This window comes from Canis lupus, chromosome 11, assembly GCF_011100685.1.
Source record: "Canis lupus familiaris isolate Mischka breed German Shepherd chromosome 11, alternate assembly UU_Cfam_GSD_1.0, whole genome shotgun sequence".
NCBI classification, from domain to species: Eukaryota; Metazoa; Chordata; class Mammalia; order Carnivora; family Canidae; genus Canis; species Canis lupus.
This window is the reverse complement of record NC_049232.1, coordinates 37,779,167-37,805,559: the sequence shown is the minus strand read 5'-3', so window position 1 is coordinate 37,805,559 and position 26,393 is coordinate 37,779,167. Positions and strand designations below refer to the sequence as shown.

At 38.9% G+C, this 26,393-nt stretch overlaps 1 protein-coding gene across 2 annotated transcripts in view; it reads right to left on the bottom strand.

The window, feature by feature from the left end:
* Positions 1-26,393, bottom strand: part of SH3GL2 (SH3 domain containing GRB2 like 2, endophilin A1) — a 218,945-nt gene that overhangs the window by 27,331 nt on the left and 165,221 nt on the right. For both annotated transcript variants that reach the window (XM_038552481.1, XM_038552480.1), the window contains exons 2-3: positions 25,120-25,188; positions 15,035-15,107 (exon numbers count right to left, since the gene is read on the bottom strand). In XM_038552481.1, coding sequence (XP_038408409.1) covers positions 15,035-15,107; positions 25,120-25,188 — 142 coding nt within the window. The remainder of the gene's footprint in view (positions 1-15,034; positions 15,108-25,119; positions 25,189-26,393) is intronic.

The following is a 26,393-nucleotide window of genomic DNA, read 5'->3' as shown; positions in this document are numbered from 1 at the left end:
AAAGTGGTTATTTCTTGTCTTTTTTATATTAGCCATTCTGACAGGTGTAGGGTGATATCTCACTGTGGTTTTGCTTTGCATTTCCCTGATGATTACTAATGTTGAACATCTTTTTGTGTGTATGTTGATCATCTGTATATCTTCTCTGGAAAAATGTGTATTCAGGTCCTCTGCCCATTTTTTATTGGATTATTTGTTTCTTTGGTGTTGAGTAGTATATATTTTGGATATTAACTCTTTTTTAGATTATCATTTGTAAATTTCTTGTCTCATTAAGTAGGCTGCCTTACTGTTTTGCTGATGGTTTCTATTGCGCTGCAAAAGTTTTTATTTTGCTGTCATCCTGATAGTTTAACTTTGCTTTTTTTTTTCTTTGCCCAAGGAGACCTATCTAGGAAAATGTTTCCATGGCCAATGTCAAATAAATTACTGCCTATGTTTTCTTCCAGTTTTATGTCTTAGGTCTTTAATCCATTTTTAGTTTATTTTTGTGCATGATGTAAGAAAGTGGTCCAGGGCAGCCCGGGGGTTCAGCAGTTTAGCGCCGCCTTCAGCCCAGGGCGTGATCCTGGAGTCCTGGGATCGAGTCCCATGTCAGGCTCCCTGCATGGAGCCTGCTTCTCCCTCTGCCTGTGTCTCTCCCTCTCTCTGTTTCTCTCACAAATAAATTACTAAGATCTTTAAAAAAAGAAAAAAAAAAGAAAGTGGTCCAGTTTCATTCTTTTGCAATTATCTGTCCCATTTTCCCAGCACCATTTGTTGAAGACACCATCTTCCTTTCTTTCATTGAATATTGTTGCCTCCTTTGTCATAGATTAATTGAATATATATGTATGGGTTTATTCCTGGGCTGTCTGTTCTATTCCATTGATCTATGTGTCTTAAAAGAAAACATTTAAAAAACAGATTTGAGGACTCCACCTTTGTCTTACTTGACTTAGAATATCTAGGAGGTGAGACCATAAAACATGTCCCCCTAAGGGTACTCTGAAGATAAAAACAAGCACACTTGGGCAATGGAGTCCCACCTCTTATTGGACTGGACAATCAGCTGAGTTAGGAAGCTTATGATTCTTGAATTTCTCTCTCCAGCCCAGACCTTTCCACTGTGTTACAGGCTCATATATTCTAGTATCTACTTAACTCTATGAAGATGTTTACACATTTCAAGTTTAACATGCTCAAGCTAAACTCTACAGTATTCCCTATATTAGTGAATCCAATTCCACCCATTCTTCTACTTGGTCAGGCCCCAAACCTTATAGTCCTCTTTGATGTCTCTCTTTGTCCCAAACCTCACATCTAATCTGCCAGTAAAGTCTGTCAGCCCTGCATTCAAAACATATCCAGAATCAGAGCACTTGTCATTCTGGTCAGAGACCGCATCACCTCTCACTTGGGCTCTTAAAATAGGCTCATACTGGTCTCCCTGCTTTCACTATTGCCCCCTATAATCTATTCTGTATATGAATCCCTTTCAGTGTAAGTCAGATTGGGTCACTCTTCTCCTCAAAACTCTTTCATGGGTTCCTATATCACTCAAAACAGGAGACAGTCCTATGTGCTTGTCGCCACCATGTGACACTGGATATTTACTCTCTGCCAATCTCTTCTGACTAGACTAGAGGCTCGATGAGGTCAAGGTCTTGGTCTGCTTCATTTATGGATATATCCCCGGGGCTTTGAATATTGCATTAGAATAAATGTGACACATAACTGAAAAAAAATTCCTCTTCTATAAAATGGAGAAAATCAAAGCTACCTTGCTAGGTTATTATGAGGTTAGAAATTATATTTTTAAAGTATCTGGCATGTGCTTGGCATTTGAGGAAATACTGAGTATTTCCTATCACCAACATGATAAATTCTTTGTTATATGGAACACAGGTTAACCAAGAGTTATACTGTAATTAAATGAACATAGCTTTCCCAGATTATCATGGACAAGATGAAAGTTTTTAGAGTTTATGGATTTAGACATAAAATCTAATGTTTCTCATATGACACTAAGCCCAAGGACAAGACAACCCCATCTAGGTAAAAGGAACAGAGTTGGTAAGAGAGGAAAGGGAGGCACAAGCGGAGTTCAGAAAATTCTATATTCTTACCTTCTCTCTCTCTGTCCCATGACCCCTATGTCTGTGGATTAAACCTGAAGGAGCTGTAATATTGACTTAAGGGAAATAAGTTTCTAGTCTAGGGTCAAAAGACTAGGAATAAAATGTTAACATCCTTTCTCCTTCCCTGAATAAAAATGCCTCTAAGTAACTCTTCAGTTCTGCTGCCCTGGAGACCCGATGAAGGTGTATTACCATATAATACTGCTTATGGTAAACTTCACTGCTGATTGATACCCTGGGTGGATTATGAATAAGGTTTATCAATGCCTGGTGGCAAACCTTAGTTCTAGACTTCTCTAAGTGTAGTGAATCTTGTAACTGGCCATATCCCTTACTGGGACCTGAGAAGTTACAAGTGATACTAGTGATATTATTTCCTATTAGGACATGGAACCTCTAAGCCCCTTCTCCTCCTGCAACTTGTTACATTCTCATTCTCTAGTACCCAAGCTGTCCTTTGGAAAGCCAGGAAATAAACCTTAGCTGCTGTATAGAACCACTGCTGACAGAATCACTCCTGAAGAAGATGCATGGTATTGCCCTTCATACTCTCTGTCTTAATGTTCTTCTAAATGAATGTTATGTCAGGGGAGGCTAAAAGAGCAATGTGGGTTAAACTGTATAGTTGAACCTATGAAGACCCCCAAAGTGATGTTGCAGAGATTTAGGAGCAGTTTGAAATAAATATTTTATTACTGTCTGTATCAGTTTCCTAGGGTTATTGTAACAAGGTATCATAAACTGGATGGCTTGAAACAATAGAAATTCATTCTGGAGGCTCCTTTCCTATAACTTGCCCTATGTAGTCCTTCCACGTAGCTGTTCCTGAGTCATATCCTTTTTAATAACCCAGTAAACATTAAATAAGTATTTCTTTGAGTTCTGTGAGCCCTTCTAGCAAATTATCAAACCAATGAGGGGGGGGTGGGGTGAGTCAGAAGCACTAGAGAGGCTCAGCCTCTTTGGCACTGGTATCCAAAGTGGGGGCAGTCTTTTGGGGCTGAGCTCTTTACTTGTGGGAACTGACACTAGCTCTAGGTAGATGGTGTCAGAATAGAACTGTATGACCAAATGGAGTTGCAGAATTGGTCAGCGTGAGAAGAACCCCAATGTCTGGTGTCAAAATAATTCTGTGGGTATAGCGCAGAGAGAAACAGTAGTTTTCCATTTATATCTCTAAAACAGGATGCAGCACACTCATATGAGTGGGTGGTGAGGTTTTGACAGACATTTGTTGGAAAAACCTTGAAGTTCTTTTTCTAGAAAGCTTCTGTGAAATGTGAGGATGTGTGGGTCCCAAGCCTCTGAGAACAAGGCAAAAGTGGTATTTTCTAAGGGGGGTTGGTCCCTAAGACAGCAATAGCAGAGGATGGAGTGTTCTCTTCCTTAGGGAAAAAATAGGGTAGGGGGAGTCCTGGTGTTATCTTTTTTAAAGTTTTATTCACTGTAATTCAAAATCAGGGCTTATAGAAAATGGGATTTTTCTGGATCTGGAAACCAACAGTCTCTGTGGAACACAGGAAGCTGGAATGAAGAGGCCAGCACATATCTGAGCACCAATAGGAGGGGATGCAGGGTAGGAGGGGATGCAGGAGTACGAGGTGATGAAAGTGGGTGTTCGCCAAAGTGGAGAGGACAGGGATGAGCAGTGAGTCTGCCCTTTCGCACTTCATCTTCCTCTTCACCTTCAATGATCATGACGGGAGTGTTTAGGGAGAGACCTTCCATAAACAAAAACAAAATTACAACCTGCTTCAAACTACTGTATTATGTTCTCGAAGTGGCTTCTTTCCCTCTTTAATTGTGAAATTTCAAGTAAGAAAACACAGGGACAGGGCATCTGTCTCTCACCACAGGGAAGAAAAAAAGCCAACCCTCACTTCTGCCTTGTGTTGATGAACACATATGACACTCGGAAGGGGTGGCCATGGTTTCCAAGTCACATCTTCATGTTCTAACCTAATGAATATAGCATTCCGTAGAGGAGACCAAGGACATGGAATAAACTTTCTGGATGTAATGAGATGACTTGATTCCTTTCTACCTCTCTACCTATCTTACAAAAACCAATCCTAGTTGCTAAAAGGAATGGAGACCTGTTGCAGACAAATGCTTAATGATTCCTACTAGTATTCATAAGTGCCACCATGTGGCTTGAAAATTTAGAAAGAACAGAACCGCAATTCTTTCCACTAGCTATTTTCTCTGGAATATCTGCTATGGGTAATTCACATGCATCATATCTTCAATTCTCCCAATAATATAAGGGACAGGTTCAGTTTCCCCATCTTGTAGATTAGGAAAGCAAAGCACAAATGATGCAATTTGCCCAAGGACATGTAGCAGCTAGTTGAGCCAAAATTGAATCTTAGCTATGTCTCAAAAGCCTGCTCTCATCCCAGAATGCCACTCTAGCTCTTGTTGCTTTATTAATGTCTTTGTTAATGCTTTATTAATGTCTTTGTTAAAATAGGTCAAATTAGGATTTGTCAGCTTTAGTTATATTTACACTTGTTAGGTGATTAAAAATGCAGAGGTGAGGAAGTGTGACAGACACTGTGACTTGGGAAGCAAGATGAGCACCACACCATGAGTCAGGAAATTGGAGGGCTTTCCATTTACAAGACCTTGGTGAGCTACCCAACACCCCCTGGACTTCTGCTTCCTCATCTGAACATAAAAGGACTGGCCTACTTGATTTCTACAATGCCTTTCAAATGTAAAAATATTACATATACACTAGAGTGTACTAGGATAAGTGGACAAGGTCATTTACAAATGAAGAGGTCCCAGTGTACACGACCTAATATAAATTTTCAAAACCAATGAAACTCATCCTTCGCAAAACCACTGCTGAGTTCAAAACCAGTAGGTCTCACTTTAAAAACTCCAATGTAAAGATTTTACTTTATTCTTTTTTTAAAGCCTTTTTGTTGTTGTTTTCATTTCCACAAGAAGAACACTACAGCCAGATTATTTCCTAATGATCTGGTTTCTGTTTATGGTTCTTTACAAAAATAAGATAAGATAGATATTTCACAGAAAACAAAAAGGTAATTTATTTTCACTTCTTGTAGAAATTGTCAAATTTCATTAGGAGTAATCAATTACTTAATACAGCAAATACTGTGAACATGTACATTAAAATTTAGAGGACAAAAGTGATGTATAAATGTATAAATACAGTCTTTTTTTTAAAGATAAAATGATTAGAACTACATACTCCTGTGTGATAGAATCTATTTTCATTTCCTACTAATAAATGTGAAGACACATGCTATCAAAAAGATAACACAGAACAGGGTTCAAATTGCAGCTCTGCCCCCCACCAGCTCTCCAGAGAAGAGAAGGTGCTTATCCTCTCAGCCTCACTGAGCATGGTTATACTTAGTGACAGAATTGTTGTGATAATAAAATCACAATTGTGATGTATGTAATCAAAGCACGTGGTAAATAAATGTGAGTTCCTTTCCCCCTTTTGGTTGAAGAAAACTGTAGTTTGATAACCATTTCATCAAAATGGCCATCAAGAGCTAACAGTTTGCTTACCTCTTCATTACCTATTAATGCTCAATGATACCTTTAGTTGGTACAATGAATTCTGAATTATTTTAACTAAATCTGTAAAGTCTAGTACAGAGATTATAACTGAAATGTGAGTACAAATCCCCATTACTCTAAATTAGATTTGGAGCTTAATACTTGCAACAAAATGTATACAATAATAAACACTTCAGTATATATTTCATATTGGCAACCCGTGATGAATGTGTAATAGCCTAATTCTCCCAGGTGGAATCTCAGAACATCTACAAATCTGAAATGAGCCCTGTGATGCTTCTTACACTGTAGGCAATGTGTTCCCTGGACTTGCACACTAACAATTATTAAAGGAGGCAAAAGATGTACATGGTAACAAGGGCGTAGGTAAATTTCCTCCAACCTATTCTGTTTCTTTGAAGTTGAATATTCTATAAATATTCTAGAGACTGAGGAAAGGGAAGAGGAAGATCTGCCCACTGACTTATACAAATATGTAACTCTAATACTGGATTATGCTCCTCTCAACCCAAAGAATGGTAATTATGTAACACTTCTCTCCAAGGCACCAGAGCTCTCTTATGCCCTGCTGAGTGGGAAGCAGTGAGGAGGTATTTTTAAGACACTGAGTGGTGGTACATAGCAGTCCTAAGAACCCATGAGATGGGACAGTGAACATCTGCCTCCACGTGGGGTGTTGCTAGGTACCAATACAGGTCTCACAGTGAGCCATGGGAAAGCACATGATGACACCACAGGAGCATAAAATGGTTCGGGCAGTTTGAAAAATATACAACCCTCATGAGCCTTTGCTGCTTCTAGTTTAGGGGGTAGACAGAGAATGTGGACGCTTGCCTTATGTTATTGTGTGGGGAAGGTCCTGCAGTGAGACTTCTCCCTGGAGCCGTTATCTGTGGAGGCCCCATCTTACTGTGTATCTATTGTGGAAGACTTGCTAGGGAAGCCCCTGAGATACCCTCAGCTATGTAGACCCTGCAGGCCACTGGCAAGAGAAGGTGAGTGACATTTCTTGAGTCCCTACGAAAAGTATCAGGCACTGTGCCCAGTGTTTTTCACTGTCTTGTGTTTCAAAGAGATCTTCAGTGTCTTAGCACAGAGTGGACCTGTCCTGTCATTCCCTAGGGAATTCAGGAGCCTATCCTAAGCTGAAAAGATGGAGACAGGTTTTCCCAATCTACTTTGGGCTCCCAATGAAGGTATCCAGAGAGCCAAAGTGTACGGACAAATGGCCAGATGACCCCAGCTGACAGTGATATGCTTGAAATAGGAGTTCTAATTGAACAAACAGCCATACTGTGTTAGTTTTCCAAGCTGCATAAGAAAGTTTGACAAACTTAGTAGCTTCAAGCCACATATTTATTATCTCACTGTTTTTGTAGAAGTTCAGGTGCAATTTACTGAGTCCTCTGTTCATGGTCTCATTGGCTAGAGTCAAGGTCAGCCACTCCATCTTGGTATCAGGAAGCTTGCCTGGGAAAGAATCTGCTTCCCAGCTCACTCAGTGTGTTGACAAAATTTCAATTTCTTGTGGTGCTATCACTACTAAAGGCCTTGTCTTCTTACTGGCTGTCAGCTATAACCACTCTTATTTCTTAGAGGCCATACCCAACTCCCTGACACTGGGCCCTTTCCTTGGGCAGTCATAACATAATAGTTTGCTTCTTCCAGGCCAGTAGGAGAATCTCACTCCAGTTTGCTAAGAAAGATTTATATAAAGTAATGTCATCATGGAAGGAACATCCCATCAACTTTGCCATATACTGTAACCAAATCAAGGCAACATGAGTGGCGATCCCATTACAGTGCCATATTCTATTGGTTAGAATCAAGGCACAGATCCCATCTACACTCAAAAGGAAGGGATTGGATTGTTCAATGGTGAAGGTCATTAGAGGTCAATCTAAAGGGTATTCACCACACATCCCTAGAATGAAAGTATCTCCACATTTTGTAGAATATGACAATGAAAATAAATTAATTGTGGAGACAATCTGCCTCAACATGAATTCTGATTCTTTTGTTGCATGACCTTAGAGAAATTAATTTCTTCTGAAGCTTCAGTTTACAGAAATGGGAAAATGGGAACAATTATCTGTGTCTGTAAATATGAATGTTCTGTCAATAGCTTCAGCCCAATGATCTTAAACATGAGATTATACACTTCCACACTTCTTCCAAAGCAACTGTGAAATGTATTAATTGTGCATGACACCAAGTAGATATTATACAGAGTAACAGCTCTGATCCTGCCATGTTCAGGTCTGCAGATCAAGATTCTACCTAGGAGGTGAGATACTCCTATAGATGCAACTTAAATATGCTTAACAGGATTTGATTCATTCATTCAGCAAATTAAACAGCTACAAAGCACCACTCTTCTAGGTACTGGGTATATATATAAATGAACAAAACAAATACAATCTTGTCTCTGATGAGTTTATGATATAGTTGGAGTTTATGATACACTGATTTAATACTGAGGATATGATTTATATATTAGGGATAGTAAAGAGGACAGGGTCCCTACCCTGGTGGAGATTACATTCTAGATGGGAAATGTGGGTGACAGAGCAGATGATTTTCAAAAAGATAAAACACAGAATGATTTCAAACGGTGACAGAAGAATAAAAGGGATGAATACAGATAGGCTACTTTAGATAGAGTGTCCAGGGAAGGATGGCATAGGGAGGTGAAGAGAAGGAGCAGCCACATGGGAGCTAGGAGAAGAGTCCCAGGCTGAGAAACTTCCTGTGCAAAAAGCCTGAGGTGGGAAGAAGCTAAGTATGGCTGAGGGTCAGAAGTCCATGAGAATGGACAGAGACCCCCAGAAGCTCAGGCTAGGGCAAGAGCCAAACCACATAGAGCCTCACGGCCAATAAATCTGTTCTCAGTTCAGTGGGAAGCCACCCGAAAATAATAAGCAGAGGAGTGACAACATATGATTTACATCTTTAATGTAATGACTGGGCTGCTATGTGGACAATGTAAAGCAGGAGAATAGGAATGGAGGAAGGCAGGATACCGAACGAATAAAAATAACATATAAAAATAAATACTGTGAGAAATACAAGGAAAGATAACAGGGCTCTCTGACTGCAGTGTACAAACAACAATCTTACACTCCCAATCCTAGCACAGGCTACTTGCGCTATGGTGGTAGAGACAAGTCGTAACTTAACCAGTGAACATGCAACTAGAGTTTAAGTAGTGAAAAATGCCATGAAGAGAAATAATACAGAAAAGGCTTAAAGACTGTTGAGGAGTGATGTTTTAAATAAGATCAAGAAAGCCACACAAATAAGATGACATTAGAGCATGGCCTGAGTGAAGACACTGAGAAGATGTGGAAGCAGGTGATGCAGGGCAAACTGGCACTGTCCAGGACTGAAGGTGCTGTGCATCTGAGGAACAGTGGAGAGGGTGGTAACACTGGTGCCCAGGGAGCTGATGCAGACCAGTAGGGATGTGGGAAATGAAGGCAGATCATCGACCTTGTAACCCACAATATGGATTTCAGTGTTATTCTAAATGGGAACTACTGGAGAGATTTGTGGAGGGGGACACACGTGCAGGCCTCATGAGAATGCAACAGTGCAGCAGAGCTGATACAGAGGAGGCTCAGAGAATGCCTCTCTGGTGGGGGAGGTGATATTTAAGACAAAGCAGGAAGGATGAGTAACAGGACAGGTGTCAGGTAAGGGGCAGGTGGGCATTCCAGGAAGTGGGAACAGCCAAGCACCAAGTCCTGCTGCTGGAAAGAGTGCAAAGCACCAGATAAACTGCAAGGTCAGTAAGCCTGTAGTAGGCTGCAGAGGAGGAGAAGGGACTTGGAGAGACAGAGCAGGGACCCCCACAGGCAGGTGGGATATCAAGCCTATGAAAGTGAGACTCCATTCGCTTAATTTTCTATATGTATGCATATTTTAAATGTCTAATATCGGTTATGATTAAGTACACTTTAAATAAGGTCTGGCTTTAGCAGTCTTTAGAGACACAGAAAATGAGTATCATTAATCTACCAGTGCCAGCTGATTTACAACCAGATCATTTAAGGTGCCTCACATATATTAGGAACCTGTTCATTTTCAGTATTTTTCCCAAAGATGCAATGAAAATAGAAAAACCCTCCAGTACATACAGTATATGAATTACACCACATACCACCCGCCTTATTTTCCTCTTTGGTATGTTCATCCTTGAAAGACCCTATTCCTTTCAAGTGTAGCAACATTTTCCTCACAATTACTTTTGTAATCTGTTCTTTATGCATTTTCATTACTTTTCAGTGTCAGGATTTAAAAAATTAAAAGCTCTGGCCCCAGACTCAGTACATATCTCCTATTCTTTAAGAGAAAAATAGACATATGCATTTGTGTACCTAATCAGAAGACATATTGAGGGCAAACAATGAACCAGGCACAATGCTAAAAGCTCTGAAAAACAAGATGAATACAACTGGGAACCTGCCCTCCAGGATGCATAGCAATTTCAGTATGTTGTAGAGTCAAGGATTTGAACACATGAATGACAAATAATATATGTATTGATTTTCAGTCTCATAGTTACCAAATATCTTATAATCAGTGTATTTTTATCTCTGGAAGAAGCCTCTGGGAAAGAAATATAAATTTTGATATAATACCTTTCCAGGGACTAATGAGATATTTCAAAGTTAATATGACTTTTACTTGCACAGGCAACATTCTACAAATGAAATTTAAAATTATTATTAAAAAATTCTGAATAGGGACACTTTGTTGGCTCAGCGGTTGAGCATCTGCCTTTGGTTCAGGGTTTGATCCTGGGGTCCAGGGATTGAGTCACACATTGGGCTCCCTGTGAGGAGCCTGCTTTTCCCTCTGCCTATGTCTCTGCCTCTCTCTCTCTCTCTCTCTTTCTCTCTCTCTCTCTCTCTCCCCCTCATGAATAAATAAATAAAATATATTTTTTTAAAATTCTGAATAGACACCAAATGACCTTGATTTAATACCCCAATCTGAGGCATGCTGGAGAAAGCTAAATCATTTAGGCATTCAAGGAAAGAGCATTTCTGTGGAGGACCAAATTTTGTGCACAATGTTTTTCATGTTTAAACTGTTTTTTATCTATGCATCTTGGAAATTTGCATAGAATTATGCAACTTCTCAGGGTCAGAACAACTTCTCAATGCAAACTGAAAAAGCCTCTGTCACAATCACCAAGGCTGGAAGGAAACACAGCCCAATCTGGCTATGTCCATCATTCTATTTTAGGGGAGATCTTCAGTACAGTGCCATGTAATAGATTTGCAGAAGTTTAAAACAAAAATGAAAGATATCTCGGTCTAAAATGAAGGGTTCATTTCTCTAATGAAACAACAACCACCAATATACATAAGCCAAGGAGATAAACATCAAATATCAAAATATAATAAATAGCTTGAATGGCAAATTATGTAGAGCTGTCCATTACAGGAACCACTGGCCCACATAAGGCTACTGATTATTTGTTTTTTTTTTTGTTTTTTTCTTTTTTAATTTTTATTTATTTATGATAGTCACACACAGAAAGAGAGAGAGGCAGAGACACAGGCAGAGGGAGAAGCAGGCTCCATGCACCGGGAGCCCAACGTGGGATTCGATCCCGGGTCTCCAGGATCGCGCCCTGGGCCAAAGGCAGGCGCTAAACCGTTGTGCCACCCAGGGATCCCACTATTGATTATTTGAAATGTGGCTAGTCCAAACTGAGTTTTACTGTAAGTAAGAAATATACTTAATTTTCAAAACTTAGCACAAGAATAAAAAAGAAAATAAAATTTCTCAATATTTTAATATTGGCTAAATTTTGGGTATATTGGATTAAAAACACATTATTAAAATCAATTTTCCCTTTCCTTTTACTCTTTAATGTAGCTACTAGAAAATTCAGAATTTTTATTTGACAGCACTGATTTAGTGCTTTTGCCCTGAAAGGGCATTAGACTATTCATATACAGTAACTGATTTGTATCTTCTTGAATGATCTTTGTTTTTAGATGCCAAAGGAATCTAAGGGCTCATGATCAGTACAGTACTTTTTGTGTTTGAATTATCTCTCATCTAAGTAAGATAATTTGCAAATTTGTACCGCTTTATGCTATTCCATTCAGATTATTTCGCAATCCACGGTAGAAGACTTTGTAGCTCTACGGTCTATGTTCTTGAAAGCTCTGCTTCACAGCACACACCTCTAAACCTGTGACCCATTCACAGGTAAGCCTGAGTGGTCAAAGTATTTACCAAGCATGAGTTTGAGAATATTCTTTCTGCTCTTCTGTACCCAAAGACTGGGTGCCTCTGAATATTTGCTAGACTCCTCCATACCCTTGTCAAGGACACTTGGATAGTGAACAAGTATATTTGACCAGCCATTTTTCGTAAGTGCTACAGCCAAGTGTCTGCTCTTAGAGTAAGAAATTCGTGGTGGAACTAAAGCCTATCTATCATAGACCAATTATATACAGATTGTCTAAATTCTATAGAATAAGTATAAAATTTTGTTTTGTTCTGGACTCTTCTGGGTGATACTTACTTGTATACATATGTGGCCTGTCCATATATAACTGCTTTTCTGAGACCAAACTTGGACTGTCTGGTGATGGCCTTTAAGTTGTTCATGATGGCAGATGTCCATTCAATTTTCAAATAGCCATAAAACCAACATGTTGGCAGCTAATAAGGACATTCAACATTTAACTAAAAATGTCATTTCTAAAAATCCTTATCTCCTCTATTACCTCCTATAATCTTTTTTATTAAAATGAAAAAAAGTCTCAATCCCCAAATTTGTTTCCTTTCTGAATTTCTCTTGTACCCACTCTGACCTGGGTTCCAATGCTGACTTCTTCCCCTCCTAAGTGTGTGACTTTGGGAAAGTTTCTTCAATTCCTGGGCCCTTGTTTTTTTTTGTTTTTTTTTTTTTTTTCTGTAGAAAATAAGGCTAGTCAACTGTATTCGTTTTTCCAGGGTTACCATAACGAATTGCTACAAACTGTGAGTTAATGCAACAGAAATTTACTCTCTCACAGTTTAAGAGGCTAGAAACCTGAAATCAACATGTCTTGTAGGGCTCATTCTTTCCAGAGGTTGTCTGGGAAAATCCTTTCCTTGCATCTTCCAGCTTCTGGTGGCTCTTGGAATTCTTTGGTTTGTGGCCACATCACTCCAATTTCAGCCTCCACTTCACATGGCTTTCTTCCCTGTGTCTGTGTTTTTGCTTCTTACAAAGATAGCAGTCATTGTTTTAGGCTCACTCTAACTCCAGAATGAGTTCATCTCAAGATCAACTAAATACAACTGTAAAGACCCTATTGTCAAATAGGGTCATATTCTGAGAGTCTGGGTAGCCTGAATTTTGAGAGGCATGCCATTCAACACACTATACCTATCTACAACAGAATTCCATTATACTCAGGAACATGGATGGTTTTCACTAAGGATTTGTGTTACAATGGATTTTTGGTGTGTTTTCTGTAACTATGAATTGTTCAACTGTGTGTTATTTTTACAATCAGGAAAAAGAAGATTACTTTTAGAGTTGAGACAGTGTATATAATTAGCATGGCCCTAAAAATACATTCATGCTCAATAAATAGTATATTTTCCCTCTCTTACCGTCTAATTATCTTAGCCCTACAACAATGAGCTATCAGCACAAATCATGTGTAGATCCCAGGAGATCAGAGAGCACTTCAAAGTTCTGTGCAAAGATGAAAACACAAACTTCTTGCCCTTATTCAACGATTGCTTATGGTGAGGCAGGTTGAGCAGCTCTCTTCAGAACCTGACCTATCACAGTTATGGTAGGAATACTAAGGAATAAATGACCATCTAAGAGATCCTTGCATCTCTGTGGAATGACTATAAAGGTCATAAAGAAGGCTCTGATAAAAATTAGGAATTTCATTTTTGCTATTCTTTGTCTACTGTGCTAACCATTTGGTTCATAATCAGTTACATTCCTACTTCTGTATTTTCCTTCTTTACATAATTCCATCTCTGATGTATTTTAAGAAGAAAAAAATAAGAATGTTATTCCTACAGTTTGTTATCTTAGAAACAGCAGGGGTGCTATCACAGGTAAATAAAGGTTGAATGAGAGCTCAGCCAGCAGCAGGAGGCAGTGGAGACCTAGTCAGCACTTCCTACATTACTTGGCCACCTCTGATCCCCACCTCTGATCCCACAATTTCTCTTCTTCTCATCCTTTGCCCACTAGCGCTCTGTATCCAAACACACCAGGGTTGACAGTGTCTAGACCACTTTCCTAGGACCACCAAAGACACTAGACTCCCAACCTGAGACTCTCAAAGTAATTAGTCCCAAAGTGAGCAGTTTTCTAAATATTCATACTTCTCACATAAAATACATTCAGTCTTACTTCAAGGCTTTCTTGCAATTCTTCTATACTCTGCCTTAGGAACTGATGTCAGGAAGAGTAGTGAAGAGGTCGATGGCATATGCTATTTTGCTTTGTTATACCTGGTGTCTACAGACATTGCCCAGTTCTGCCTGGTTCTCCTTTCAAGGGGTTGATCCATTATTATTTCTATTATAACTTCCTTCTCTTAGAGCATAGCAACTTAGCAGGAACAAATGCTAATCTGCCATGTACTTGGAGAAGAATCGGAATTAAGGATAACCCTCCACAAACTTTAGTGATGCTGTATGAACAGAAACCCTCTGTATTTCACAAAAACTTCCTACTTTTTCACACCTTCTGGGAATTGCTATATCTACTGTAAAATCATCCCAATTCTTCTTACCATCCCTTGAAAGTTTGGTTTGATTACTAACAGCTTGCAGCTACCCTGCCTGCATGGTGATATGATGTGCTACCTAAGCTGTCCATGCTATGCCCCATGTTAAACACACTAGAGTCAGATAAAATATCACAGACTCCTCCAGTTACTTTGATATGAGCCTTTACCAGTCCTTCTGGGATGCCTGGGTGGCTCAGTAGCTGAGCATCTGCCTTCGGCTCAGGGCATGATCCTGGAGTCCAGGGATCGAGTCCCGCATCGGGATCCCTGCATGGAGCCTGCTTCTCCCTCTGCCTATGTCTCTGCCTATCTCTCTCGATGTCTCTCATGAATGAATGAATCAATCAATCAATCAATCAATCTTTAAAAAAAACAAACCAACCAACCAACCAACCAACAAACAAACAAACAAAAACAGTCCTTCTTCCTCAGTTAAATTACTATACCTGAAGTCACTGGATCTCCAGAAAGGTGGGCTGAGCAGAGAGGCACACCTCCAAACCTAAATGTCTATCAAAGAGAAACTACAGGTTACATGGAGGGATACCCTGAATGTATAAAGCAATCCCTTACCTGGATTGGGTTGAAGGTATTCAATTGTTTTGGTCATTATTTCCATCACAGCCCTGCTGGTGACATCCACTTTCTGAAATGAGAAAAATAGATATTCTAAGTGACAAGAATTATTAGCTTTAGAACCTAAGTTTTGCTTGAGTAGATAAACAATCTCTGGTGCTATAGCAGAGCAACAAGCTCTGCAGTAGATAGTGAGGCACTAGATATGCTCGAGAAGGAAGAATCACTTCACATTCAGTTAGGCTCGATCAAGATGTAGAAATCCTATTTACTGAAAGAGGAACCTGGAATTTCCTAAAAATTTGTTTCAAAATATACTTCAGTATCTTCTGGAAAAATAAGGTGGCAATAGCTTTTTCCTCCCCGAAGTGGCCTTAGGTGGTCACTATTAACAAAGAAACTCACAAAAATCATACAAATCAAGAGGTTCAAATTTACATGTTCACTTTCAGAATACCTGTGAAACTGTTCATGCCATAGAGGGTATGCATATCCAAAAAGCCACCAAAATTGTGTCACTTTATATAATTAATATCTGCCATTCCATTGTTAAAATGCTGGAGTTGGTAGGTGTGCCCAGGCCAAACAGTGGAGCTTGACACAGGCCCCATGCCCAAGAAGATAGTCAATTTTTGCTGTACATGCTTAAAAATGCAGAGAGTAAAGCTGAATTTCAGGTTCTTGACCTAGCTTCTCTGGTCATTGAGCACATTTAGGTAAATAAAATCCCCAAGGTGAACCTCAGATTTATAGAGCTCATAGTCTGATTAACCTCTACATGAGCTCACGCCACTGCACTGAGATGATTCTTACTGAAAAGAACAAATCGTTCCTAAACCAGAAGAGGAGGTTGCATGTACACATGCATGCATACACACATACAACTCAGGAAAAAAAAACCAAGGGAATAAAAATATATGCTCCATGAATAAATTTAGCATAAAATAAACATAAATAAAAGTTAAAAAGAAAACGAAAAGAACGTGGAGATCATGAATCACATTTTGCCCCAGAGGCATTTGTGGGATGTCTACAGTGGGCCAGCCATGGTGGCAGGTTTGAGAGACAGAAAAAAAGAAAAATGCAACCTACTCTGTTTATTCAAGTAAGAGATGGAAAGTTTTTTTTTTAATTTATTTATTCATGAGGGACAGAGAGAGAGAGAGAGAGAGAGGCTGAGACACAGGCAGAGGGAGAAGCAGTCTCCATGCAGAGAGCCTGACGTGGGACTCGATCCCGGATCTCCAGGATCACGCCCTGGGCTGAAGGCGGTGCTAAACTGCTGAGCCACCCAGGTTGCCCGAGATGGAAAGCTTTTATTTAACTTCTCAGAACACCCTAAGTGTATAAAACTTTTGAGCAAATGCTTCTAATCAATCCCTAAACCTTTGGTTACTTCCAAATAAAAATCTCAATCTTAGAGTCTATCTATGCAAAATTTTGAATGGTCAGCATTCGCGTTCAGCAGGTCAGCATGTCTTCTCTCTGTTGGGCCTTCCTCCCTACATGGAGAGTCTGTATAGTCCACTCTACACTCCCTCATAAAATCCTTTCCTTATCAACATGTGTGGTCCACTCACTCACTCATTCCACTCCATAGGGTACATAACTAATAAAAACAAATGCATCCTCCTATTCAAAGTATGTGTATGGGGATATATAATATAGATATGAGTGAAGTAAATTTTTAATGGTAGAATTTCAGATATCAGGTCTGTGGGGACTTTATTGTTTTAACTGGAATTCAAGGGCTCTTCCCTCAATTCCAAGAAATTTTTCAGTAACATACTATACCTACATATAAAATCAGCCTTTTCTGGATGGGATAAGTATCTCTCATAATCAGAAACCAAACCAAAATCCATCAGAATATTTTATCTTTCAGTTTTGTTTTTCAATACTTAATAATTTCCTATTCCATGGCAGTCACATTTTTGTGTAAGGGGTTTCTCATTATTGCAATTTACAGAGGAAACCACTCTTTCTTGTAAGGTCATCATGGTATAAAATTACTTTAAGAAGCCCTCCTATTCAAGAGGTGCCAGTCTACATAGGAACCCTGTACCATGTCCTTTAGGTTGATCTGAGTTTATAGGATGCCTGAGATTTGAGCATTTATCAAGTAGTATTTAGCACAGAAGTGAATAGGGGTTCTCTGGAGTTGTGCAGTACATGACTTGTGTGGTCATAAGTGGAGGTACTGGCAGTATTAGCAGAATACCAACCAACCATTGTGTACTCAATGTCATGGAAGTTAATTAAAGGTGATGGCACAACAAACACGTTGAAAGTCCAGGTTACATGCATGATAGGAGGGAAACATATATCACCTAAGGACTATATGACAGAGATAAAAGAATTAGATGCCAAATGTGTATCCAAGGGTCCTGTGTGGCTATGATGGGAAGAAACAATTCCAAAGTTCAAGGTTTCTAAGAGAGTGAGCCAGAGGAACTGAATTGTCCACTGACCATTTCATATTCTGAAATCATCTGCTACTAAGAGGCTAGCCAATTTCTAACTTTCTCCCATATCTGCCCTCCATAATAATTATGCACACCACCATCATAAAGTGTTTTCTGTTTTTCAAAAATTATTCTAAAGGCTCTAAATACCTTAACTCATCTAATCCTTAGAAACCATGTCAAATAGATACAGAGAGGTTAAGAAACTTTCCCAATTTTGGTTCTAGAGTCTGTGTTCTTAACTATTACCCTATAACCCTTCTTGAAAGCATAAGCTCTTCATAGAAAGACAGGCAATAGGGACACCTCCCAAATGAAGAGAGAGCCCAAGTTAGGCTGCAAAGCTCTTTGTGACATCTCCCAGAAGGGGCTGGGAATATGGCAGTGGCCAAAACACAGGACCAAGGGGAAAACATCTGCCATCCCATCTTCTGGGTTGTTTTTTTTTAAGTCCCAAAAATCTATAGAAAGTTTATCCACAAGAACTATTCTATCCTGGGTACCCCTGGGCCTCTGCAAAACGGGGCTCTCCCACACTGAGTCGTTTGACCACAGAGGCTGGTGCCAGAAGTGCATATTTGGAGTGGTCCACAGAGAGGTCGCAAGGAAGGTGTGAAAAATGGTTCTGATTTGAGGTATGGAACTTACTCTCTCTTCCTAGCTCTTTAAATAGATATCTCAACTAATCAGCCTCTATTAACAGAAACCACTAGCTTGGCTAAAGCCAGTGGTCTCAGGGAAAGACACAGGGGCAACACAGATGCCAATATTAGAACATGAAGTTTGGTTCCCAGTAGGATTCAGTCTTCAAAGGGAAGTAGGAATAAAAGCTAACCAGTGTCCCCTGTGGTTTGACCAAAATCTTCCAGGAAGGAGCCTATATCTTTATATCAGATCTTTATAGATTTTGTGCTCAACAAGGCAGACCCCTTCAACACTTTTAGTTACCTAAGCTAGATATCACTATAAAACAAGCTCTAGCCAAATCTTTTTAATCAGAGTATAAGATAAAATTTGCTTGAAGTCCACTTCTGAAATCAACTTTATCCAATTATTTATATATTATGTTATCAAAACATACCTCAAACAGCAAATAGCTTATTAGCAAACTCATTCACTGGTATTTTCCTCTTGATTTTACGATGACAGATCTCACTTGATAGCCTTAAATAACATAATAGAAAGAGACCAGTAGAGCATCTAATCCCAAGCCTTAATATTTTGAAGGTCCAAGTCTGAACCTAGTGAAGGAAAATGAATTGTCTGAGGTCATACATCCATCATGGCTATGATGGGAAGAAAAGTAATTCAAAGGTCATGGGTCAGAGGTTTTCTAAGAAAGACCACTGGAGGAACTAAATCATCTAATGGCCATCTGCAGGTAGGAAGCTGACCAGATTCTAACTTCTCTCCATCTCTGTCCTTGCTAATAATGTCTGGGAGTCTTTTTTGCTAAACTATACTGTGTTGGTCATGGACAGGCTGAGGGCCATTACCCTGTGAGAACCCTGAATGTGCCTTATTAGGTACTTGCTAGGGAAGTTATTTTTTTTTGGGGGGGGGAGTTATTTATATACTTAAACTGGCAATGTCCAAGCACATATTCTCTTATTAATAGGGCTGATGTAATTAACATGAACTAAAGATTTCCACTTAAATAATTTATCCTAGCTTGCAAGAACTCATTTCCATTTGAGAACAGCAGTTTAGCTTTGAACTTACATAGGTCATGATTTCCTCAATGCCCCAATTTTCCTACTACTTGAAAATAAGTTTTGATGCATCCTAAATCACAATCTCCATTGCTTTGAGCTGTCGAGACTCCATTTCTTTAACTAACCTTGTCTGGATGAGGGTAGAGAGCCATTAGAGAAGGTTGTTTAGAGGTGAAACTGTAAATATGTATAAAAACATGTATATTTTCAGGTTATAAAAACTCAAAGTAAAAAAAAATTTTTTCTGAAAGTAAAAGCCCAGGCATATATCCTTCTGGTCTTTTTTCTTCTATTTTCTCAATACCACTATTTTAGCAACTCTCGTACTTGGGAGTCAGGAGGTTCTTCCTGCAGTCTCCAGCCTGGTGATTTACAAGTTTGAGTAGTGAGAAAAAGAGCTTTCTTAACTCACTCTACTCACTGTAACATTTTTCTTTATCAGGCAAAAAGCAAGGATTGGCACACTGTGGCCACTGAGCCAAATCTGGGCCACTAGCTATTTTTATATTTTTTAATGGTTGGAAAAATTCAAAAGAAAAATACTATTTCATTGCACATAATAATTACAGGAAATTCTAATTTCATTGTCTTTTGATTGGAATGCAACAATGCTCCTTCCTTTTAGTCATCATCAATAGTTGCTGTTGCTTTTCAACAGCAGAAGTGAAAAGTTACCACAAACGCTCTCTGATCCACAAATCCTAAGGTGCTTACAGAAAAAGTCTGCCAATCCCTGGCTAATGTTCTATTTTTACCATGTGCCACACTGAAGGTATGGATGCTGATCATTCCACCAGCTGCCTCAGCCTCTAGAGACAAGACATAAGAGAACCAAAGGTACTGGACTGACTAGAATAAGTTATTGTTCTGAGGCATCTGGATATTACCTTTTCTGCTGGAGAAAAAGTAGTCATTGCGTCCTGAGCCTAGGTGACAACACCCACAAACTACACAGCATTCCTTGTGGGGCACTTTGTGTGTGACTTTATATGGTCAGATACTGACTGCATCCTCCCAGATGCTGTCACAGGGACATAGGAGCAGAGTTTAAGAACAAACAGGTATTTTAAAATGGAGGACAATTTTTGGGTTTGGTCAATAATAAATAGATGAATGAAGCACTCACTTGGTCACACAAAAAGCAATTTTAACATGCCATATGAAACACTAAAATCTTATCAAATTCTTAATTTTTTTATCACTGGAGAAAATGAACCTATTAAAAGATCAACATACCTACTTAAAGTAATGAGAACCCTGAACGAGACACCTAATTAAACAGAGACATAATGAAAACAGCTCCCTGGGAAAGTTTGTCTGGCAAACAGGTTGGCCCCATAAGGATGTTTTAATAGTTCCCTACTGACTTGGGAGAATTAATGTACCTGTTCCCAAATTGCTCTGGTTTATAGTAGTTATTTGGTATTCAGAAAGCCTGATTAATAGTGTGTTGAAAAATAAAAACAAGGCATTAGGCAGAGATTTCCCCACTGTATTTTTTTTTTTTTTTTTTGGTAATCTTCTTACGCATTACCTTTAATGATATTAGCACAGAAATGTATTGTAAACATATCACTGAGAAGAAACCTGACTTCCCTAAATTTCAGGACGAGGAGAAAGTTGTCTTTGAAGCTCATCTTGTTTGAGGCTCTTACCATCTTACAAGTTTATGCCAGCAAGGAAGGATCTTAGTACAGTCATCTACACCTTCTGTTTGACTACCACATCCATGAGGAAGACATTCATGGGCATGATAAAAACTCCTGGGTGCACTCAGGGATATTACTCAGCCTGCTGGCTGGGACTTTATACCCTTTTCCTTCATTTGGAACAAACCACCAGAATTCAATGAAGTGGTATTATTAAAACGTGACATTATTAGTAACAAATTACTTGCCAGAAAACTCAAGAGAGATGATGACTAGTGTGCCATACACCACTGTCACACTGTGGTTTTAGCAGTGATGAGGAATTCAGTTATAGCCAAGGCTTTTTTTTTTTTAAGCAGTTCTGACAGCTAAAAGTTCTTTCTTACATTGAGCCTGACTCTCTCTCTCCAGAGTTTCTACTCATTAATTCTATTTTTACCGTTTGGAGTTATAGAGAAAGATGTAACCCCTTTCCACCCAATGACTAATTAAACGTATTAAGATAATGACCACAGGACATTCTATCAGCCTTTACCCCATATCCTACTAATAAACTCACTCTTTCTCAGTCTTATATGGAATGACATTCTTCCCATTCTTTCCCACCATCCTGCTTGTCTTAAAAATTGAGGCTACCCTTAAGAAGAATTCCATTCTCACTGAAGTGATACATAGCCACAGTTCCAATCCTATGACTTCTTCCTGTTTCAATAGAAGGGATCTCCCAGGACACTTTTCAGGCTACAAAGAGGCACTATACCCCTTCATTTGGACTTCTACATTAACCATATATGTAGGAGCAAGAGAAAATTGCAGGATTTAGCTCAGGCAGCCTCTGCTCTAGGAAGTTTCCACTGACTTAACCAGACTGAGTAAGGTCTTTCATGGAAATCCTCGACAAGGCATCAAGGACCATGTCCTGTGAGCCACATGATTTATGTGCCCATTTCTTCCATCAAAACTGGAAGTCCCTTAAAGGCAGGAACTGTGTGTTAATCATCTTCATATTCCTGGTATCTGGTTCAACACTTTACACGTGGAGGACACATTTACAGATATTCCATATGAATTAATATAACCACACACACGAGGACACACATATACAAAACTGTGGCAACAGATGGAAATTTGAGAAAGTAGTAGAGATCACTCAAATTCTAGAACTTCCTCTTGATAAAAAATCTGTAGTTTCTCAATAAACAAATCTTACAGTGTCTATATCACAGTAAGAAATTTAGTCTGTACTTAACAAATCTTGTAAGCAACAGATATCATTTAAAACTAACACAGAAACAATTCTATGCAAGGCACTTAAGAGGAGGAAAGAAATGGCTATGGGCAGGGCTCCTGCAGAAACAACAGAGCTGCAGGATTCCATCCAATCAGCTTGGGGAGCTGTGAGGGCTGGGAGACACGTATGTAATTTTACTGCGTCTTGGCAGGGGAGGGGTTAGGGTGGCTGATTAGAGAAACAACCTCTAGGAATACCCAATTCTCTCTACCAGTAGTGCTGCTTGATGCAAACCTCTAATTCATTTCATTTTGTTGTCTAATTGCACCTCTGAAAACATAGCTGAACAAAAAAGTCTCTCTACCCCAAATGCTTGATGATCAGAAAACCAACTGTGGATAGGTGATTCTTTTGTAGGCTTGAGAATACTGAGCTAAAATATTTGTGTGAGTAATCAACAAATTAACAGGACAAACCAAAAGATTTTGGATTCCAAATCCAAGACATGTGCTTTCCAATTGCCACACAATCCTTTACCTCTAATGCAAATTTAGCATGGGTAGAGAGTGTAAAATTTGCCCAGAGCCATAAATGAGCATAAAAAAAAAAATGTCTGTAGTAAAATGAAATAAAAAAAAATTTCCACACTGTTCTGAAATGTAAATCCCTTAATTTACTAGCTATAAACCCAAATAAAAAAAACACAGGTGTGTTCCTCAAAAGCAAAAGTTTTATTTTTTTAAACTCCAGGAATATATTTTTTGAAACAAAAGCTTCAGAAACTGGTTATTTTCTAAGAAATAGAAATAAACTTTACCCTTAGACCCAGAGGAATACCTTTAGGTCTTTACCTGAAGTAAAATACTTAGAAGATCCTCTTTCATTTGAATTATTTTGCAAGATTGTCACAGATTCAAAGGTTTGATTAGTTGCTCAGTAATAAATTCTACTCTATTCTCTCAATTTCCTATTCTTTTGAGTTTCATTTAAGAAATGGAAAGTTTTCCTTAGCTTAGTCAGTGAGCTACCTAGCTTAATATCTTTAGTCCTGGCAGATGCTGAAAGCTGAACTAAAATTCTGATTCTTTAGTTCTAAATTCCTAAATGCCTGACTAATCTGTCATTAACAACATGGCACTGAAGAGACGGGCTATACATGCCCTCCTGAGGGGAGAGGGAGGATTCAAAGGATAATGGGTGAAGGGATCAGGAAATAATGGGTGGAGACAGAGGCTGGTGCAAATTAATAGACCCACAAGCTGCTCTTTATGAGGCATGAGGAACTCCAATATTACAGGGAGTGGAAGAGTCAAGTCATTCTAGGCAAATGTGTCAGGATCTGGTCTCAGATGCTATAGAAGATGGATGGGTAGAGTACCATTTCCAGAACTATAAACAGCAGAGGCTACTAGCTTTGGTTAAAGATCAAGTGGTAACTTAGAACTGTCCAGAGATAAGAAATAAGGACAAGCGCTGACTTCATTTGTCCTACTGGGGGCAAATACCTGTCAGGCATTAGGTGTAAGAGATTGGCCTCCAAGACTTCTGGTTGGGACTCAGGACTATTATACTAAATCTCCTCTCTCTTAAGTACATATGCTATCAGTGAGGTCCATTTCAAGAATTTAGCCAGAATGACCAGTTAACAATACATAGTCTCATTTCACAAGATCTCTGTCTCTTGGCAACTCATTTTTTTTTTTTCAGGAACTCCAATGTGTCCTGTTCTTTCTTACTTGCTGTTCCCTTTACCAGAAACATTCTCTAATAACTCCTATTCGTCCTCTACAATATCATTAAAATATTAGGAAGGCTTTCTGCAATCACCCTGTGTGTGTTTCCTCTGGTTCAAGCTTCTCCAGCACCATGTTTTGTTAAACCAGCCACACTGGTCAATATTTGTCCAAAGTTTGCCTTCCCCACTAGACTATGGAATTTAAGCAGTCCAGACTGTTGTTTATCAGCTCACTGCTGTATCCTACATCTTGGCTCATAAGAGGCACAAGACAAGAATTTGTTGAATTCATCAATGAACTCAAAAGAAAAAAAAAAACTGAAAAAGACAAGGCACAAAGCACCTAGGAATTGTCTTTGTTTGGCTCTTCACACAAACAGCACAACTGAGACAGCCTGTTGGAACTGATGTGAAGTAAAAATGTGGTTTTCTAGGTAACTATAGGCTTTCAACATCCTCTCTCTTCAAGTACACCTTCTGTATTCCCAGATCCCTTTACCTATCAGCAATTGCATGCCTGAAACAATTCTTTGCACTACATGACACACACCCTTCACCATAAGCCTAAATATCACTTGCTATGAAGAGTCTCAAAGAGAAAATATGGCGGATGTCACAAGAATCAAATGGGCTATTTTGTTTGCTGCCTCCATCCTTACCTGCTGAGAACCTGCTATTTTTCAGGCAGAACACTAAATGACTTACGTTATTTTTAATCCTTAATAAAAATCCCCAAGTAGGGATTAGTATTCTCATCTTATTTTTACACAAAAATAAGAGACTCAGAGCAATAAACTGACTTGTGGGACAAGCGGTGCAAGTGTAGCAGGGAAGGGCCAAGTCCAGCAGGCCCCTTCATGACTTCTGTCCACCACCCCTGCTGCCACTGGCTGGCACAGCCCTGCCAAGAGGTCCACCAAAGCCAGTCAATGATTCAGACTCTCCCCAAACACTTGGGACACCATTCCCACCTTTCTCTATTTCCTTCCCACCTTATCCTGATTCAAACACAACTTCATGTTGTCCCTATTTGGAAAAGCAATGATAAAACTCACCGGGAAAGTATATTATGACATTTCACCTTTGCTGAGGTTTTCTCAGGGTAGTGCAAAGGGAAGACAGGATGCTTTGCATCTTCTGTTTTAAAATATACACTAAAAAGAGAATGTATTTTAAAATAACAAAATGCATTTTCAGATACCAGAGGAAAGTAGTTTCCCTTTCCTCTCTCAGTATGCCAGACAACTTCATGTCAAAGGGAGCTAGCTCTAAGTGGTGAAGACTTACCCGCTCCATCTCTTTGAAGTCATCATCTAGCTTGGTTCCTTCAGCTCCTCCGACCTTCTCACTCACTTTCTAAAGAAAAGAAACAAAAAGGAGAATAATAAGGTTTCTTTTTAAAATGTGTGTTAAAAGTTTCAAGCACGTTAAGAAACATCATCTAATATAATCTCACTACCGTTCTCTGACACAGGTGGACAGTCCTATTCTCATAGGAGGAAACTGTTTGGCTCAGAATATTTAAACAACCTGCCAAAGACCAGGCACGAAATAAGTACTGAAGTAAGAATTTGAACTTATTTCTTCTGCTTTCAACCCCAGGGTTCTTTATTATATACATTATTATATAACTAATCACTAATATTTTCCTTTTGAAACTTCTAAAGAACAACACCATCATACAATTATAACTTCCCTCTGATAATGGCTCTAAAATGCTACCTAGGTAGAAAATTGCTACTTCTTCAACCTATTTCTCAATGGGCTATTGAATAGATAATCACAAGCATCTATCAAACTGGTAAGAAAAAAATCAGCCTAGCTGATCTTCAGATAAAAGGACTTGAATAGTAATCTTACAAAGCCAACTGTAGCTGTCTACATCTTTATAAACATGAGATAAACCATATGGAAAGAATGTGAGGGCATTTCTTTGCTACCCAATCAATTCCCATTATGATCTGTTTTATATTCACCAATTTACATATGCAAATGATCATTTTCCACATGTAGAATTCACGTTCATTAAAAAATTAACTATCTTATTCTGTTCTGAGATAAAGATTTAAATTAAATATAATAAAAATGTATGAATGAATCACAAAAAAAATAGTTTCATCAAAGGCAGGAAAATTAAATGCTAATGACATGAGACTTTTCTCTTAAAATTCTCTAATTATAAAGGTAGATGCTTTTCACTAAGATGTCACTGTATTACATAAAGTATCACAGATATTGAAGTATGATTTTTCATTTCCTTCAATAACCACTGGATTAAAGGGTTCTGCATGTCCTTCACTCCTGCTTTCTGCCATCAGGAAAACCTTTAGAGGAGACCACTATTAGTAAAACTGAGAGTATGAATTCTATCACAACTCTGGACCTGCTGTATACCAGATGCTACCCATTTCATCCCAGCAGTATTAACAGAAGGAATGTGCTGTGATGAAAGGCCACAGCATAAACAGACTCCCCTACTTTGGTGATGTACAAAGTGGTTATAAAATAAAGTAGTGTAGTAGAATAACCTAGGTCTGAACCCACAAGATAGGCAGTAAATC